Source organism: Danio aesculapii, chromosome 23 (genome assembly GCF_903798145.1).
Source record: "Danio aesculapii chromosome 23, fDanAes4.1, whole genome shotgun sequence".
Lineage (NCBI taxonomy): Eukaryota > Metazoa > Chordata > Actinopteri > Cypriniformes > Danionidae > Danio > Danio aesculapii.
The window spans coordinates 19,285,564-19,304,501 of NC_079457.1; the positions used below are offsets into that span (position 1 = coordinate 19,285,564).

Below are 18,938 nucleotides of genomic sequence, written 5' to 3' on the forward strand. Positions count from 1 at the left end.
GGTGTTGTCTCCTCTTTTTGATGATTAATGAGATGGTTCAAATCACATCGACATTACATTTATTCTTTACTGCCTCAAATCAAAGCACCCGGCTTCTGTAAGGACACCCGCATAATGCAGAGAGTGTCACAACACAGTTTTAAAGCTCACCTTCACACTTTTCCCATCACTTCCTGACAGGAGAGGAAGATAACTGTTAGAGGAAATGATTGAAGTGTGCTAGGGCACACACAACGAAACAGCCAAACAAAACCTTACGGGCAAGGCTTTTATCTTGGCAACCTACTAGCTTAACAGGTTTAGATAGATGAGGGCTATTTCTTAAAGTCAATCAGACATTCAGTACAATGGCCTGTCGTTTTTTTTTTTTCATGTTTCATGGCAAATACTTTCAAAAGATGCCTCCTTTTTCTTCCTAAGGACATCTGCTAATACTCTTGGGCCACTCATAATCCCCTTTCACATTATTAATCTGATCCATGTCCCCAGAGTTGTCATGTTCAGCACAGCAAAATCAGCATTAAGCAGATCAGAACACAGACAGCAGCGGCTCACGCGCATATGGTGGAAAAGAGCAGGCAAAGACGGGCGCATTTGTCGAAGACATCAAAAATCCTCCCGCAACGAGAGGCGCTCCGTCTTTTCTTTATCAAGTCCTCTCTAGTCATAATCTCCCACTTCATTTTTAATCATCTGATTACATTTTTTATTATAAACATCCAGGAATCCTGCTGAAGACAACAGGGCAGCTGTTGCTTCTAAAAGAGACTTATTCAGCCCAGCAGGCTGCCTCTTGTTATTCAAGAACAATTCCTCAAACTGGAAGCAGAGCTGGCTGAAACGGCCCTTTGAAGGCGTCCACTTTGTGGAACTTGCATTGCTTAACAATTCATTGACACCATTGTACATGCAGGTCATTTGCTTATTTTGGTCAATATTCTGCTTAAGCTTTTGTATATATATATATATATATATTAGATTTGCATATTAACATTTTTCAAATTTTAAGTGGATTTTAAGTATATATATATATATATATATATATATATATATATATATATATATATATATATATATATACTTAAAATCCACTTAAAGTTTGAAAAATGTTAATATGCAAATCTAATATTATAATTATATAAACTAAATCAGTGTTTCTCAACCATGTTCCTGGAGGACCACCAGTTCTGAATATTTTCCATGTCTCCTTAACCAAACACACCTGATTCAGATCATCAGCTTATTAGCAGAGACTGAAAGACCTGCAATGGTTGTGAGAGATCTAAAGCATGCAGTGCTGAGAAATACTGAATTAAATGACCCTAGTAAAATCTTTAGACAAAAAAAAAACTTTAAAAATTCTTACTTAGAGGTTTTGTCTTCTTTCTAATCCTATATATATATATTTGAAATAAGTTTACTTACCCAATTGGCAGATTTATTGTGATTATTTTTAATTAACTTAATTTGATGTATTATTTCTGAAAACCATAATATTTTACTTGTCTAGAAAATGAGATATTTGTACTAGACAGTAACAAGTAACAAACACAAAAGTGTTTTTTTTTTTTTTTTTTTTTTGCAGAACATGTATTGTACTGTAGCTCAAGTAGTTTGTTAACCCAGAAATTGACATTATGTTATGATTTGCGTATATCCTCATGCCATTTCAAACCTGTTTGATTTTCTTTCTTCTGCAGAACACAAAAGACAAAGACATTCTGAAGAATGTCAGTAATCAAACTTTTGTGGTTTTACCACCCAACTCTCTGCTTACCAACTTCTTTAGTAAACAAACAAAACAATATTCCAGTGGTGTAAACAAAATAATCTAAAAACAAGTTTATTTTGCTTGCCCCACTGGCAGATTACTTAGGTTGTTTTAAGGAGAAACTCAATTAATTTCGACCTTTTTTGTTCCAAAAATAAGACAATACCTTTTACTTGTCTTGAAAATTAGCTACTCGATTTTTTGTTATTACAATTTCTTGGACTAAAATAAAAAAAAAAAAAAGAAATATTTTAGCAGTGTTCAACAAAAGTAAGAAACAGTTTAAAAACAATTTAAAGGGGAATAAATTAAATGATTGACTCACAAAATGTACATTTCTGGCTGAAACTGAAAGTGTCATGGTGTCAATTCACAGAAACTTTAAATTTAGTCGCTTAAAACTTGACAGTTGACCAAATGCATAAATGTACAACAACAAAAAAAGTATGCCCTTTGCAGATTTCCGTAAACACATAACATAGACCTAACCTATAAGTCTGATTTATTGCCGTAGTCCGAGTTTGACCAAATTCAGATTAATAGCAGAATATTCCTGTCAATGTAAGCGCGTCAGTGACTCTTAGCAGTTTAGTAAAGTCAAACAGGAGGATGTGCACAGGCCAGCAGAAAGGTGAGGCTCAGATGAACTTGTTTTTGGAATTGATAAGTCATTAAAATGTTACATGACACAGTGCTGGAATATTATCCTGTGGTTGCCAGCCTTTGCTGCACTCCATACCGGCCCTGCCTCTCCTTTCATGGCCATCCTGCAATGCGATGGGAATCCGAAAATAAATGTCCACACGGCTAACTACAGAGCCACAACTGATACAATTTCCTGCTGTTTTCCGCTCAGTGTGGCCGGATCTAGATCAGTATCTCTTTTTATTTGTTTGTCGACATCCCAAATACCTGTCATCGCCATTTGTTGGACATTGGCTCATATATCATATAAATGCAGTTCTCTTCATTTAAAGCAGAAGTGGAAACGTAGCGCTATATATAGTCGAGATTTAGTATTTATCTTTGTATATATATCTTTATTTATTATTACCCTGTAAGATAAGCTTCACAGATGGGCAGTGAGGTTTTGTGGATGTTTCTGTCATATTATTATTTCTCCTGTTGCTCATTTATGTAGAAAATATGGATTTACGTTGGAAGAGGCTCATTGATTTCAGCTACTCTTGTTTCAGTTCCTGTAATATTAGCTCAAGCCCAATTACTGCAGATTTGGTTGCCCTGATCTCTCAAGAGTGAGGTTTTTTCCCCCGCATCGCTTTGTTTTTTTTCCTCCCTCTCTTTTAGACTGCTCCGCGGTGTAGGAGATTTTAATTTTGAGGAGGGGTATTTTAGCATATTTCCTCATTATTATCGTCTAACCCTGCACAAAACTGTGCTTTAATACTTTAATTAAAAATGGAATCGTATCTCAGATGGGAATTAAAAGAGAAACATTTTTTGGTTGCCTTGTTTGTTTGTTTGCTGTCTTTTCCCCCTGCACGTTCCAAAACCATCTGCATGGAACATAGTTTTTCAGAAGCAGAGAATATCACAACTGCGATCTCGCATGTCAAGTGATCCATCTTAATTAGAAATGGTGAAATAAAACGTAATAAACAGTCTAGCTCAGAAACCTCTTTAAGCAGCAAATTATGCACAGACTCAAACATCGTGTGAGCTTGGAAAATACTACAAAGTCATATTTGAGTCATCGTGTGGATGTGGAGTTTCTAAAGCACACTCGAAATCAAATGCACTTTAAATTCTTCGCTTTTCAAAAATTCTGTCGTCATGTCATTTTATAAAACCCAAAAGATATTAATTCATTTTCAGAACACAAATGAAGGTATTTAACCAAAATCTGAGAGATTTCTGTCTGTTCAGTCAAATCTCTGATGCCAAAGACATTGAAAATGTGTTTTAATCAAGGTAAATACATGTACGGATGCAAATAAAAGCTATTGTTTTGAACTTTGAAAAAGTTAAAAGCAAAGTGTATCACAGTTTCCATGATACTATGAAGTCAAATTCAATATTAGTGACTTTATACCAATATTAACTGATCATAATAAAACAGCAAATCATATTGTTATTATTATTTTTTATTATTAGTCGTGAGTTATTTTAATACACCAGCACATACAAATACAGTAGGAAAAAAAGGGAAATATACAAACAAGTAAACAGGATAATACAATCTGGCTAGGAGCTAAAATATACACCATAGAATAGAAAATCAGGAGAAATTATTAATGTAATGCCAAAAAGGTGTCCATACAGTATTTGCCAAAAGTTATCTGGCTTTTGATATATATCAGTGAGTTTCTCGAGTGGACAACCACATTTTAAAGGAGGGTACCTGAGGAGATGACCACAATAAAAGTACTGTATACATTTCTTTGCCCCATAGATCAAGATTAAAAACAAATGTTTGGTGTGGATGTCCAACACGTTCACTACTCCATCATATAACAAATAAAATTCCAGAGAAAGCCTTTTATCTTAAAGACTCCTTGTAGAAAATGATGTATTCTTTCAAAAAGAGATGATTTTCTTACAATAAATTATCATATTATAGGGATTTCTGAAGGATAACGTGACACTGAAGACTGGAATAATGATGATAAAAAGTTAGCTTCAATCACATGAATAAATTAAACTTGAAACTACATTCAATAAGAAAACATTTATTTAAGATTCTAATTTTATTTCACAATTTAACTGTATTTTTGATCAAATAATTGCAGCTTTGGTGAGCAGAATTGGCTTCTCTTAAAACATTTTTAAAAAATCTAGTTCAATCAAACTAGACTGGTAGAGGTGTATATGATGAACACATTTCATTCCAGCCTGTATTGCTTGAGTTTTGGGTAAACATACTTCTCGAAATCTCTCAGATTTCATTAAAAATACTTTCATTTTTTGGTTGTCTAATGGCTTCAGAAATGATGATTCATTTTGGATGAGCAATCCCTTTTAAGTTCTGCAATGTGAGTATGGAAGAGTAAATTTATACCTGCTGCTAGTGATGTGCACCATTCACCCACCTGGCTGCAATTTGCTGCAATGCTCTGCAGCTGTTGCATGAGTAATAAAATACCTCATTGCTGGTTTCCTTTGGAACCTGCACACCACCTCCCCCACCTTATGAATTCTGCGTATCTGTTGTTTACAGAGATTCACCAGTAAGCAGGATGTGATAAGGCATTATAACATGCATAAGAAGAGGGACAACTCCCTGCAGCACGGATTCATGCGCTTCAGCCCTTTGGATGACTGTAGTGTGTACTACCATGGCTGTCATCTCAACGGCAAGAGTACCCACTACCACTGTATGCAGGTAAACCACAGCAAAATCCCCTAGCTTGCAAAAAAAGTGCACGATCACCTTTATACAGGAACATGCAAATATGAGTTCCTCTGCTTGTACAGAATTTGAGGACAAAAACTTTATTTAAGAAAACATGGTGATTGACGCACCATGGGGGAATTTACCAAAAAGATATAAAAATTGCTGGCAGAGTACCACAAATGATCTAAATTAACGTTAAAGTTCTTCAACTTTCCCCTTTTGGAGTCCATATGAGAACGTTCTTTTTGTTCATGGACAGAATGTGTCAGAATTAATAAATAAAAATGAACAAGATGAACAGGATGTGTCTCCATTGCCCCCTTTCTCCCTCACTCCTTAATTGGCATGGATCAAATTCAGTTCGATGTTTATATGAACTCAACGGTTTTCACCTTTTAGTACCAAGTGGCAAGTTAAAGATTATTTCCCACCAGATCTGTTTAATTCTTTACATCTGCTTATTTTCAAGGTGTCACTTTTGAGCTGAACGCTTTGTCACGGAAGGCAACGGTGGCTCGGGACTTAAGATATATTCCCCCTCTCTCTTTTCCCTAACAGCGTAATTGTTATTAGACGTTTCAGGTCTTGTTTTAACAGCAGTGAGAACAGGCAGATGTTGGCACCCGTTCTCCTGATTTACGGAGAAAAAGCAGAGTGGCATTTTTTTCATTGTTTGACTGAATATGGCCAAGTTGCACGGGTGAAAAGTGCCAGAGATGATATACAATTGCTGGTTTTAATTCAAACATTAGTTCACGTTTGTCTGCTGCCCAGAGGGCTCCCGAGTGCTGCTGTTGAGTAACAGAGCCTTTCAAACCGAAGTAAGTGACAGTCTCTCCCCCCGGACTCTTCCACTAAAACAGAGACCTCTAATACACACTTAAAACCTTAAATGGAAGAAGGTTTTAACCACACACCACCTCACCATGCTGCTTTTGCGTGCCACATATCGCATATCACGCACACACACACACACAAAAAAGAGTAGTCCTGTCTTTTATCTCTTTGAAGCTGTTTTCATGAAACGCACACCTGTTTTTTCGGGTAAAGGCTTTGCGTTTCATATTTTATGAGTTGTTGTCTCAAGAGTACGTTTTTAACAAAGCTCAGATCTTGAGACAATGTTTCCTGTTCATTTTTTAGGTCACCCGTTTCTTTGCTCCCCACATTGAGTTCATCGCCAAACTGAGCTATTTTTGTGTCACATCTCGAGATGTTGTTTTTATGTCCCTGCAGACTACAAGAGCTCAAGCACCAAGCCACGGTTCTCATTCTGAGCATTTTTCAACAAACTGAAACTCACACATGGTGTTTAGTTCCAAGCCGTGCACACGCTTAGCCTCACGAAAGCGCTTTTTTATTTATTTCCTGTCTGTCAGGTGGCCTGCAACAAGGTGTACACAAGCACCTCTGATGTCATGACTCATGAGAACTTCCATAAGAAAAATGCACAGCTGATCAATGATGGCTTCCAGAGGTTTCGTGCCGTGGAAGATTGCGGGACAGTCGGGTGCCAGTTCTACGCACAGAAGACCACCCACTTCCACTGCAGGTATGACGGTTAAGTGATTTAGCTAAGCGTGTGTTCACAATGTGGTTCACTTAAAACAAACAGTGATTTCTTCATTAGTGTGAAATGAGCATAAACCTGGACACACCTCACAAGATGCAACTATAAAAAGGAAAGAATGCTTGAAGGGCTCCTATGATGAAAATCATCTTTTGTAAGCTGTTTGGACAGTATGTATGTATAGTGTGTCCAACTATTGGGGTGATATAAAGACAATAAGTCTCTTTTTTATTTCCTGACGTTAAAATAGGATTCAAATCCCTCACATTTTGAGCCCCACTGCAACATGACGTAGGAGTGCTGTTTCCACACTCATCAAACTGACTGACAGCCGCATATTCAGGAGACACAAAAGACGCATCTTAAATCTTGAAAAAAGGGTAAAGGTACCCTTTAAAGGTATAGTTCACCCAAAAAAAGAAAAAAATACCTCGTTATTTACTCTCCCTCATGTGGTTTTAAACCTTTATGATATAGTTTCTTCTGTTTAACACTAACTAAGATATTTTGAAGAATGCCAACACCCAACAACAACCATAATGGGGGTGAAAAGGACTAAGGATGTCAAAGGGTCCCAGCTACCAGCAATTTTTAAAATATCTCATTTTGCATTTAACAGAAGAAATGAACTCAAGTAGGATTTGAGCAGGTGAAGAGTGAGTAAATGATGAAATAATTTTCATGTTTGGGTGAATCATCCCTCTAAGCCTTTCTTTTTTTCCCACCAGAGTGATGTTATCACTTACAGTTCAACACAGGCATCAGAAAAGCGTATTCTTTGTAAAGGAGGGATTTCTAGTGTTGTTTTGGCAATGCTAGGTTCTTCAGGAGTTTTCAACGACTAATACAGACAAACAAATGTATTGATTGGTTTATTGGTTAAATGATTGATTGCTATTTTATATCTGAAGGTTCTAAAAAAATTCAGTGTGAATGCTACAGTAGGTGAAACAGGACTAAATCAAATCAAAACCAAGATAACTGCACTACAAGTCTAAATACACCCTTGAGAGATGTCATCCTAAATACAACTGCCTGCTCTACCAAATGGTTGACCATTTTTTGACTGTTTTAAAAAATGACTGTTAAAGTCACTTAAAGAATGACTGTTTTAAATAATGATTCACACTACACAGCACTATTGGTTTATAAAATAATCAAACATAATTACACCTGCACTACTACACTTGATTTTGGTTTTTTAATGAAAAAAAAAAACAAGAAAGCATGCTAAATGAGAATTTTTAAATAGAAATATTTTATGGAATAAAGATGATTTAGTATTTAAAATGTTTTATTTTGATTGTTTTTAAATAAATTGATCTTACACTTCATATTTTCATAGTTTTCATAGTATATGTATTAATTCCAGTATTTTTTACCATTTGATAGAGGTTAATATTTTAGAAATTATGGGATGTGTTGAAATAAAAATGCATTGAGTGTGTTAACTAGCAACATTAGGAGTTAAGAAATCAATCACATTTTTTTTTGTCTTGGTGGGGCAGTTAAAGGGTTAATGTGCCCAATTTATAGTTTAATTCTTCATCTTCCACCTCTCAGGCGTCCAGGTTGTACCTTCACCTTCAAGAACAAGTGTGACATCGAGAAGCACAAGAGCTATCACATCAAAGACGATGCTTATGCCAAGGACGGCTTCAAGAAGTTTTACAAATACGAGGAGTGCAAGTATGAAGGCTGTGTCTACAGCAAGGCCACCAACCATTTCCACTGCATACGCCAAGGCTGCGGCTTCACCTTTACCTCCACCAGCCAGATGACCTCACACAAGCGCAAGCACGAGCGCCGTCACATTCGCTCCTCAGGCGTCCTTGGCCTCACTTCCTCCTTCCTGTTGCCCAAAGAGGAGCAGGACGAGTCTAGCAATGATGACCTCATGGACTACTCTGCCATCAGCAGCAAGAACTCTAGCTTAAGTGCTTCTCCAACGACCCAGCAATCCTCCACCATACCACATCTGCTGCCCACTCCCACCACCACCATGTGCTCCAGTCAGAGCGTCAAGCCTACCGCAGCTCTGCCTCCGGCTAGCCGCATTTCCACGTTGCTGTCCCAAGCCCTGCCCAGCAATGTACCCATGGCCCTGGCACTTTCTAACAGCGCACTGGCAGGTGCTTCCAATCCTTTCTTTCCCCTCATTCCCAGAATGCCCATGCCGCTTCCACCCTCTGCCGCCGGTCTGATCTCTGCTGCCACGTCTGTGGCTCACTCCATGCCCAACGATTCTCTACCCCAGACCTCCACTCCAACTGGGGACCTGGCTGCTGCTACTGTTGCTTCCACCCCAACTTCCTTCGCTGCGTCATCAATCATGGAGAAGATGTCAGCTAGCAAGGGTCTGATATCGCCTATGATGGCCCGACTGGCAGCCGCTGCCCTGAAGCCCTCCGGTAACCCTGATGCAGGTGAGTTTATTTCATCAGCTTCAAATCAGCTGTAATTAATGTTTAACTTTTTATTTAATGTTTACAATGCAAATCCAATTAGATCCACTTATTTGGTAAACAAAGCAAGTCTCCTATATAATATAACTACTAAAAGACAGAAAATATTACTTTACAAGCTTTATTGTACATAAATCAGATGAACATTTTAATATTACTGTTATTATATCACAATAATATTAGTGAAATTAATTTAAAAACTGAATAAATCTAAATTTACACACATTTACACAAGTATTTACATAGACTAAATGATGGGTTAAAAATCTGCGGAATTCTGTGTGCGCAGATTCCATGTGGGCCTAGTCATTATTATTAATCATCCAAACTACATTAAATAAAAATAAAAACTGTAACTGAGTCGATACAGCTAAGCCTATACTTATTTGGCCAGTAATAAAATGCTATACAATTGTGTCTGAATAAAATAGTAAAATGCAGGAGAAATCTATTTAAATGCCACAAATGAATTTATGGTGAAAATGTATTTTTAAATTGTTGCTGTTTTTAACAATCAACTTCATCTAACTTTAACTGACTTTACATTTTAGGCTAGATGATTGGAAATGTAAATTGGAATCTAAATGTAACAAATATGCACGCACAATCACCCAATCCAATCAAAATTGACTAATAATGGTAAATTAAATTAATCTAGAAATCAGAAATATCTATAAATATAAATGTATAAATCTTGGCCACAATTAATATGGTATTAATGCTAATTAATTACATTTCAACCTTGGATTTACAGAAAAAGAAGAACTGTAAAATCTTCAGTTGAGAACACTGGTCTAAATATATAGAACTGGCCTATTAATACATTACCGGTCAAAAGTTTGGGGTCAGTTTTTTTTTTTTCATGGTTTTTTTTTATTATTCTGTTCATCAAGGCGGTATTAATTAAATTTAAAAAAAAAATAGTTAAATACTTATTTATTAAATATTAATTTATTTATTATTGTATGTAGTTTAAAATGAAATTATTACTCCGGTCATTATTGCTTTTATTACTATTAACATTAATAATAATAATATTGATATAATAACAATAACTAATATTAGAGTGATTTCTGGTTTCTGAAGGATCATGTGACTCGGACAACTGGAGTAATAAAGTCTTTAAAATCACTGAAATAAATGATTAAATTAAATGATAAACTATTATTTTATAGTGCTATAACATTTCACTATTTTACAATTTGAACAGTATTTTTGGTGAAATAAATGCAGCCTTGGTGAGCAGGAGAAGCTTATTTGAAAACATTTAAAAATCCTACTGACCCCAAACTTTTGACCGGTGTATATAGAACAGGCCAAAAAATAATCATTTACATTGTCAACATATCAGATTTCTCAGCGCTTTTAATCATGAGAGCATCAGTTCTTTGGGTCCATTTGTTCCTCTTTCTTCGCATTCACCCATCAGCAAGAGGGCACTTTCAGGTCATCTGCTCACAGACGCTACACAAATCTCTGATTTCAGGATTAGGGCAAAATATTAAAGGGCTGGTTTGCTGCTCTAGTCTTGTTATTGCAGCGATCATTGTCATGATACCCACAATCCATTAGCAGATAAGTGCTGAACTAGTGAGTGGGCTCTGTAAAGCTGCCTCTAATAGCATTCTCAGGAGGATCCCAGGGCCTGTGTTCTACATGCTTCCTCATCACCGGCCTCTTATCTGAGCGTGCACTCGTTCCAACCAAATGGAGCCTGAATAATATTAAGTTGAGAAATTGGAGGTACAAAGCAGCTTTTTATATGCACTCTGATATAGAGGAAGAAATATCAGAAACTGTTGAAGCAGAAATGACTCAGCGCTCCAGAGAGGGGGGATGCATGTGTGTGTGTGTGTGTGTGTGTATAAAAGCACTACTTGTTTCAGTATGAAAACACTGATGTGAAGTCTTTACTCTCCAGCCATTTTTCATGGTAGTGAGTGGGTTTCCTTGCAAAAGGAAAATACCGTAAAGGGTGTCATGATACTACATCAATTATAGGAAGTCCTTACTCTCCAGGCATTTTTAGACCAGTAAGCAAGAGTTTTCTTGCAAAAAGGTGTAATGCTCCTGGTATAAATGCTCTACCGAGTGCCTTTATTTGTTTAAAGTTTCAGGTGTGAGAAAAGCTCGAGCATGTTGTTTCATGTGTACGCACCTTGCATTCAGTTTTAGTAAATTCAAGAAAAGTTGAGAAAAAAAAAATCCCCTACTCGGCAGAATTGAGACTGCAGATCATAATGTGGCATTGCTAATTTTACACGTTTGCTCAGAAAAGACGTGTGAACAGGACATTTGGGTAAAATATGAAGAGGATGTGGTCAGAGCTCTGCGTTAGAAAAGAGAACGATGTTTACTGCGGCTATTTTCAAACAGCTTTGTTTTTTCGAACACTTTTTTTTTTTTTGTAATCAAGAGCCAGTTTGCAAATAAACACATTTCAGTCTTACTGTTCAACACAAGCCGCTTGCTAATTTGTTCAGGTGGCTTCATTTCCTTGTTGAATACTCCGGATTTTAAATCCATGCTCACCCCTAGTGTGTTTTGGAGGATCTTGAAATCTGAGGGGTTTGCTAATTAGACACCCAGTACAAATGATCTTTCGTGAGTTCAGTAACTTTGTTGAGGTAATTACACAGTACAACATTATTCTTGGATAATTTCCAGCAAAAAAAAAAAAAACCCACAGCATCGTGAGCATGTGCACCCCCCTCCTCGTTCTCTTAGATCATCGCCGATTTTTGTCATAGAAACTGCAACGCTGAAGCTTTAATGACTCTCTTCTCACGTGGTCGTTATTTAAACGTCCCTTGTTAAAGTCAGCCAGTTTATTCCTAGAAGAAATGCGACTGAAAGACGGTGAGAGTCTTTTACAGACAGGCGGGGAGGTTCAAATCACTACGACATGCTTCTCACACATAAAGACCACAGATCTGAACGGATTGGAGGTGGACGAACTAGGCGCAAAGACAGGCGGTAATTAGTCAACAGAGCAGCAGAAGACTGAAAATAGGGCTGGAACAAGCTACTGACTTTATTAGGATGTGATGCGCCTTAAGCTGACACGTCGCAATGAGTCATTAGTTCACCTCCATAACCAACACACAGAGTCAAATCACACGCGTCAGGAAGGTTAGAGTGACACTATCAGATAAACTCATGTTTGTGACCTCGAGGATCGACTCTCTTTTCTTTTCACATGGTTAAACGCCCTCTGAACTGAAGGCCAAGGGCAGGGTGGGTGCTAACTGTCAGCTTTCCTCAGCGGGCCCGCTTTCTTAAATAACATCCACCCCGACCTCGCAATCACTGCTGATGCACTCAGAGCTGTTTTTTAATAAAATACCACTTACTGGCTACCAAAAGCCTGGCTTTCTCTGTATAGCCGGAGGACAAATTAATATTTCAATCATTTGGGGATTGGAGGGAAAGCCAGGTCGCATTCCCATCAGCATCCCTCCCGCCTCCTCTCCACGTCGTCTGCATACCTATTTTGAAAATCCGATCGAGAGGTCACGCTATTTGAACCGATCTGATTGGCTGTCACCTCTAATCTGACGGACAAGCAGATGTTCCTTTTGGGCATGCTCGGTGGCGGCCGTCGCCAGGCCAACAAGGACAAGCGGCGACGGCAGGGAGGGGCGGGCAGTCTGAATCTGCCACTTTCCCTCAGCATTAGCATGCCTCTTAATGACCAGTTAAGAGGCAGGCCTGCAAATGAGTTGTGACAAGCGCTGCTGAAAACGGAGCCTTTTTCCCTCATTCCTGCTGCCTCTCAATCAACGTTTAAACGCCTTGACGGCCTGACATAATTCCGCAATAATTATCACTCCTGGTCTTCTCCTTGGCCAGGACAGAAGTCAGATTGAATCTCATCACAGTGGAATAATGCTGACCAACAATAACTTTGTCTCTCTCCTTAGGGATGGGGCAGGCAGGCCAGTTTAATCCAGTCGAGGTGAAGCAGGAGCCGGCGGACGGTGCCTCAGCAGCTTCGCAAGAGTCTATCCAGGAGCATAGCCTGGACCTGAGCAAGAAAGACCACAGGTACCCCCCCCCTCAGCTCATGCCCAAACCCGCCCCGCCATGATTTATCTCTGGAATAATGCCGTATTGTGTTAATTAGTGTGAGTGCTCTTGTTAAAACCCCCTTCACAAGGTGGGTCCGTGGAGTGATCAAGGAGGACGAGATTTACACTCTCCCTCCTTCTCCCACCATGAGGCCTCCTTTGAGGAAATCCATCATACGAATGCAAAAATTCCCTCATAATGCGCTCTTTTCATAATGCGCGTCAAGTATGAGGCATGACATGTTTGCACATTCATTTAGATGAAAGTGTGTTTGCATAAACCCTAATTTCCACCCTCCTTTGCCTTTTTTCTTTCTTCATTGTATATTCACAATCTGAGATAAATTATAATATTTACTGTTCTCATGCAAATCCCGCCTAAACACTGTTCATTTTGCGTCTTCTAGCGCTGAATCAAACGGACACCCTGCGCCGGGAAATACATCTCTTTTATCCTCACTTATGAATAAGGTAAGATTCATCCATCAAACGCTTTTCATCCCAAGACAAATTAGCAGGATGCAGAGGGGGCTGTTTGTTTTTTAATGTTTCACCGCTAATAGGATGAGTTTGTATCATTTAAATTTTCCAGCCATTTTTCATACAGTGTAATTTCAGCCCGCCGCTCGCAAATTAATATAATGAAGCAGGAGCCGGTTGCCACGGCAGATATATAGAGATGTTTGTTTTTTGATGAGCTGTTTTGAACTCTCTGCGCATTTTTTTTCATTGGCTTTCTTCTTTTTCTCCTCCATCTGCTCTATCTTTATTTATGGACTTTGTAAATTATTTGATTAAAAAGTCAGCGGCGTGGGGAAAAAAAAAAAGGCAACTGTCACCCTCATTTTTTAAAAGACGAAATGGTGCCGAACAGATATTTAAATGTTGTGTGTTTTTGTGGGGATTAAAATGGACATTGTTTTAATCATACATCTTCTGTGACTGATATAAATGGTGCACATGTACCATTACCTTGATGATTTAAATAGAAAACTCGCTCTAGTTCTCCTGACAGCTTAGCTCAGCTTTCTCTCTCTTCCTGTCTTGCTTTCTCTCTCTCTCTCCGCTTCACTAAAAACACACTGAAGCCTCAAACACAGAAAGTGTTGTAGAACTGTGTGATGAAACGTGCCTAAGCATGTGTTAATGTGTGCAGATGAATCCTGGTTTCTTCAACGCTCTGGATTTGAAGTCAGAGCTTGAGGGAGCTCAGGCGGCAGACGGCTCAGACGCAGCTCAGTATCTCTGTAGGGTAATGAAGAGGTCGAGCCCAGAGAAGCCCACTGAGCTGTGGAAAACCTACCTGCGCAGGTGCTTCAAATCATCTTGTGTCCCTACAGAATCTTTTTCAGCTTAAGCTTTACCTTGTCTTTCCTTTTTTTTTTTTTAAAGAACGGAACTAAGACCTTATGTTTCACACTTGTGAGGTGAATTTAGGCAGAGTTTTCTTTTTCTTTCTTTCTTTCTTTCTTTCTTTCTTTCAAAAATTATATTTAAAGGGGTGGTCCACTACGATATCATATTTTCAACTTTAGTTGATGTGTAATGTAGCTGTGTGAACATAAACAACATCTCTGAATGTAATGCGCTTAAAGTTCAACGCAAATAGTTAGCTTAGCAAAGCCTACAGCGAACAAAGTTTGAGGCCAACAAAAAATACATCCGGGCTAATGAGATCATAAACCCTGTGCAGCGAAGGGTCGTGGCCAGAGGTGCTGTAATGTAGCAGAGAAAGCAAAAATGAAAGTCCAAACGCTGCTATTTCCACAGAGCTTCTTCTGTTTCTGTATTTGGGCTTCCAAAGGAAACGACACAAAGAGAGAAGTGCTTACAATTTAACTTTAATTATGTTCCAGAGAATTATAAAATAAATAGCTAGCATTTGACAAAGGACAGCTACCTAAATCTCTTCCAGTTCAGTGCTGGATTTAGCTAAAAACTCAAAGAAGGAGCAGTTCCAACCACGATAGAAGAAGCTGTGGATTGTGAGCCACATCTGTAATGCTGTGTTCACACCAGACGTGGCAAGCGTGGATAAATTGCGCTATTCGCGTGTAAACGGACACGTGAACATTTTGAGTTTATTTGCTTAATTCGTGCATCAAATCCACTTCATTTGTGCATCAAATTCACTTCACAACAGACGCGTATTCACGTGATGGGCAGGGCTTCTGTCTGCCCGGTGACTCTAGCTGAGTTGCTAAATGGCTAAAATGAATTTTATTGAGAGAATAGCTGCGTTTATGTGCTTTATGAAGGATGAAAAACAGCGTAGACTTGTTTGGAGCTGTGTCTGAGTCCACTAGAGCCCTTTCAGAGGTGCACCCAGCTCTGTAAGGTCATAAACTCCTCCAGAAACTAAACCTGAATGATGGAAGCTTTCAGCGGTGCTTCTGACTGAGCCGAGCCCAGTTTCATGAACTGTTGTCGGTGTTGGCAGGAGGATTTTCCTCCGGGACACAACAACAGGCGCTACGTCATAATCAAGGCCACAAGAGCAAGCTCCTGATTGGGTAACACGGTGCGAATGTCCACTGAATTTAGAATTTCAAACTTGAGCGTTTCGCGAATTGCATCATTCAAGCCACCTCATTTGCGCGTATCGCGCCGTAGGATGTCTATTTGCATCTTTGCATTGACTTAACATGTAAATCACTCACGCTTGTCGCTTCTACCGCATTTGGTGTGAACGCAGCATTGGTCTTTTTATTTGTTAAAATTGATCTATTACATGCATAGTATTTAACATTAGTGGTATGCTGTAGCGAGGACGTAAATAAGGATGTAAACAATGGGAAATGCTGTTTGGCACTGTTAACAATTTAGCTACAAATTCATATTTATTCTTCAGCAGTGCTGCATTGTCTCTCATCTCAAATAACTAACTCACAAAAGATATGTCAATGTTTCATATTACGTACACATGCTTATTCCGAATATATGTGAAAGACACTTGTCAGATTTTATTTTAGAGAGCCTTTTCATTTTCTGTCTGATTCAGGTTCAAACGGATATGGCTAACAGCTACTCTAACTGACAACTACTCTGACTACTCTAACGCTTTTCCTGGTGACGTAGAACCGATACGTGAATCACAGCACATTATGTTAGCTGACCAATCAGAGCCTCTTGAGGGCGGGCTTTTGGAGGAACTAGGAAATATGACTGTTGTTTTCATGTTCACTGAGTAGCAGTATATAATCAAAGTAAGACATATGAAAAAATAACGTGATTTTTTACAAATAAAGCATGAGCACACATTGCTTTGCATCTTAGCAACACAACCAAGCCATAAAAATATACTCTGGACCACCCCTTTAAAACCTGAAATTCATATATTTCATAATTATTTTTAATTTCCTTTTGTTTTACAATATATTTATATTTATTTGCTATTCAACCTCTGGAAGTATATTTCATCAAAAATTAAACTAAAGCAAACAAGTGAAAATAAATTTTCAGTTTTAGCATTGAATTGAAAGTCATGTGGATGCTGCATTCTTACAGCCTTTTATTTTATTCTTACTGTTTTTTTTTAAATATATTTTAATTTCATCGTGTATTCTTCATCAAAATAGTTTGTATGAACTTCTCATGACATATGTCTGCATTAATCAATTTAATATAATAACATAAAATAATTCTCATATTGCTGCATTATTTACGTGAGCTCAAACTAAAGTAAACATTTGCACACCTAAAATATACACTTACCCCTTATACATTATACAATGTTATTTTAAATCATGGCCATGTTATTTATGTCAGCCACTATCCTCAGCATGCCCAAATAGATCCTCCATAGCAGAAAATACAGCCATGCCTTGGCTCTACACCCTCTGTGTTTTGTTGAAGGGGGTGTCTGGTTTTTGTCGCCATCCTTCTTTATGATGTACCCTTTTGCTTGTCATTGCCATCCACAGTGTTTGTTCCCAGGTTGTTATGTGGAAAGAAAAGATTTATCCAGAGCATGTGATGTTATGTGCAGTATTTAGACACATGAGCCCTAGCGCAATGTCCTGGCCAGAGACCTGGGCTTAGGCATAAAATTCACCTAATAATTCACCACTTTCCTGAAAGTCAGATGTTTATGAGCTAAATCGAGAACGCCTTTGAGAAACTGACCTGAATTTACCAGCAATACACATCTTGAACTCTCTCTCTTTCTCACATCTGTATAGGTATGACATTGACGATTTCTGTGAAGCCCATTGTGATTTCTTGCACAAGATCCATTTTCATTGCCTGGTGGAGGACTGTGGGGCTCTTTTCAGCACGGTGGACGGAGCCATCAAACACGCCAAGTGAGGAACATTACAATCAAACACAATGACGTTAAATCAAAGTTTTAAAATGTTAAAGTTCACGCCAAAGCGGGCATACACACAATTTACATGATTATGGTCTAGCTATGTTAATTTGCTGCTATGTTTAGCAGCACATCTAATGGGTGATGCACCTCTCTTTCATTAGCTTCCACTTCAGAGCCAACCTGAAGGTTAAATTGGAGCCCCCTTTCAATGAGAGCAAGGAATCCAACGATAGTGGCCCTAATCAAATGCCTGCCCCCATTTCCATGGCCAAGACGCCCCCTGTGGAGGTGCCCAGTCTGGCTGTGTCAGGGGGCTACAGCTCGTCCCCTTCTTTCCAAGCCTGGAAACAGCTAGCCGGGTCGATCCCCCAACTTCCTGCCTCCATGCCCAGTATGCCAGCCACTTCCCCTCTAGCCACCACGTCTCTGGAGAACGCCAAGCCTCAGGTCAAGCCTGGCTTCCTGCAGTTTCAGGACAAGTGAGTAGACGATGTCATTCTTGTAAATTCATAATGCCGTGGTGGTGTGATTTGAATGGCTTGTCCTGCCTGTATTTCCATGTCTTCTGCGCAGTTTTAAATATCTGATGGACGTGTTGTCATGCTTATCTCCCACAGTGATCCTTGTCTGGCCACCGACTGCAAATACTCCAATAAGTTCCACTTCCACTGTCTGTTTGGAAATTGCAAATATGTGTGTAAGACATCCGGGAAGGCTGAATCGCATTGCTTGGACCACATTAACCCCAACAACAACCTGGTGAATGTGCGAGACCAGTTCTCCTACTATTCTCTGCAATGCCTTTGTCCTAACCAGGTGAGCATCATTTTTACAAGTATCTTATGATAAAGTTATTGCTAATATTTCTTATATAATTCGTTTTTTTAACCGCAATATTTTAATTGCCATGTTACTCAATGCCAGTTCCTGAAGCTTACTTAATATATAGATCATATACAGTAGGCATGTACAACAATATTTGCAATAGGCCCATAGAAGCCGCTACTATTCAGGCTGTACAAGCATTAGTTTGACAAAATTATGAAATATTATGAGATAGCATAAACATTTTAAGAAAAGAATAGAATAATAATAAACATAATAATAATTCCTTATATTTATATAGAGCTTTTTCTAGACACTCAAAGCGCTTTTACACATTGGGGGGAATCTCCTCATCCACCACCAGTGAGCAGCATCCACTTGGATGACTCGACGGCAGCCATATTGTGCCAGACTGCACACCACGCACCAGCTGATTGGTGGAGAGGAGACAGAGTGATGAAGCCAATTATCATATGATAATATAGCCATGATGGACAGAGGCCAGTGGGAAAGTTTAGCCGGGATGCAGCCCTCACACAGTGTACATTGATACTGTATAGTCTAAAGTTT

General features: G+C 38.6%; 1 protein-coding gene across 7 annotated transcripts in view; it reads left to right on the forward strand.

Annotated features, from left to right (window-relative positions):
- The window catches only part of casz1 (castor zinc finger 1), a 328,648-nt gene that overhangs the window by 296,922 nt on the left and 12,788 nt on the right, over nucleotides 1-18,938 (forward strand). For all 7 annotated transcript variants that reach the window (XM_056448846.1, XM_056448845.1, XM_056448842.1 and 4 more), the window contains 9 exons: nucleotides 4,950-5,114; nucleotides 6,506-6,678; nucleotides 8,260-9,122; nucleotides 13,085-13,208; nucleotides 13,639-13,702; nucleotides 14,388-14,542; nucleotides 17,413-17,535; nucleotides 17,705-18,022; nucleotides 18,161-18,359. In XM_056448846.1, coding sequence (XP_056304821.1) covers nucleotides 4,950-5,114; nucleotides 6,506-6,678; nucleotides 8,260-9,122; nucleotides 13,085-13,208; nucleotides 13,639-13,702; nucleotides 14,388-14,542; nucleotides 17,413-17,535; nucleotides 17,705-18,022; nucleotides 18,161-18,359 — 2,184 coding nt within the window. The remainder of the gene's footprint in view (nucleotides 1-4,949; nucleotides 5,115-6,505; nucleotides 6,679-8,259; nucleotides 9,123-13,084; nucleotides 13,209-13,638; nucleotides 13,703-14,387; nucleotides 14,543-17,412; nucleotides 17,536-17,704; nucleotides 18,023-18,160; nucleotides 18,360-18,938) is intronic.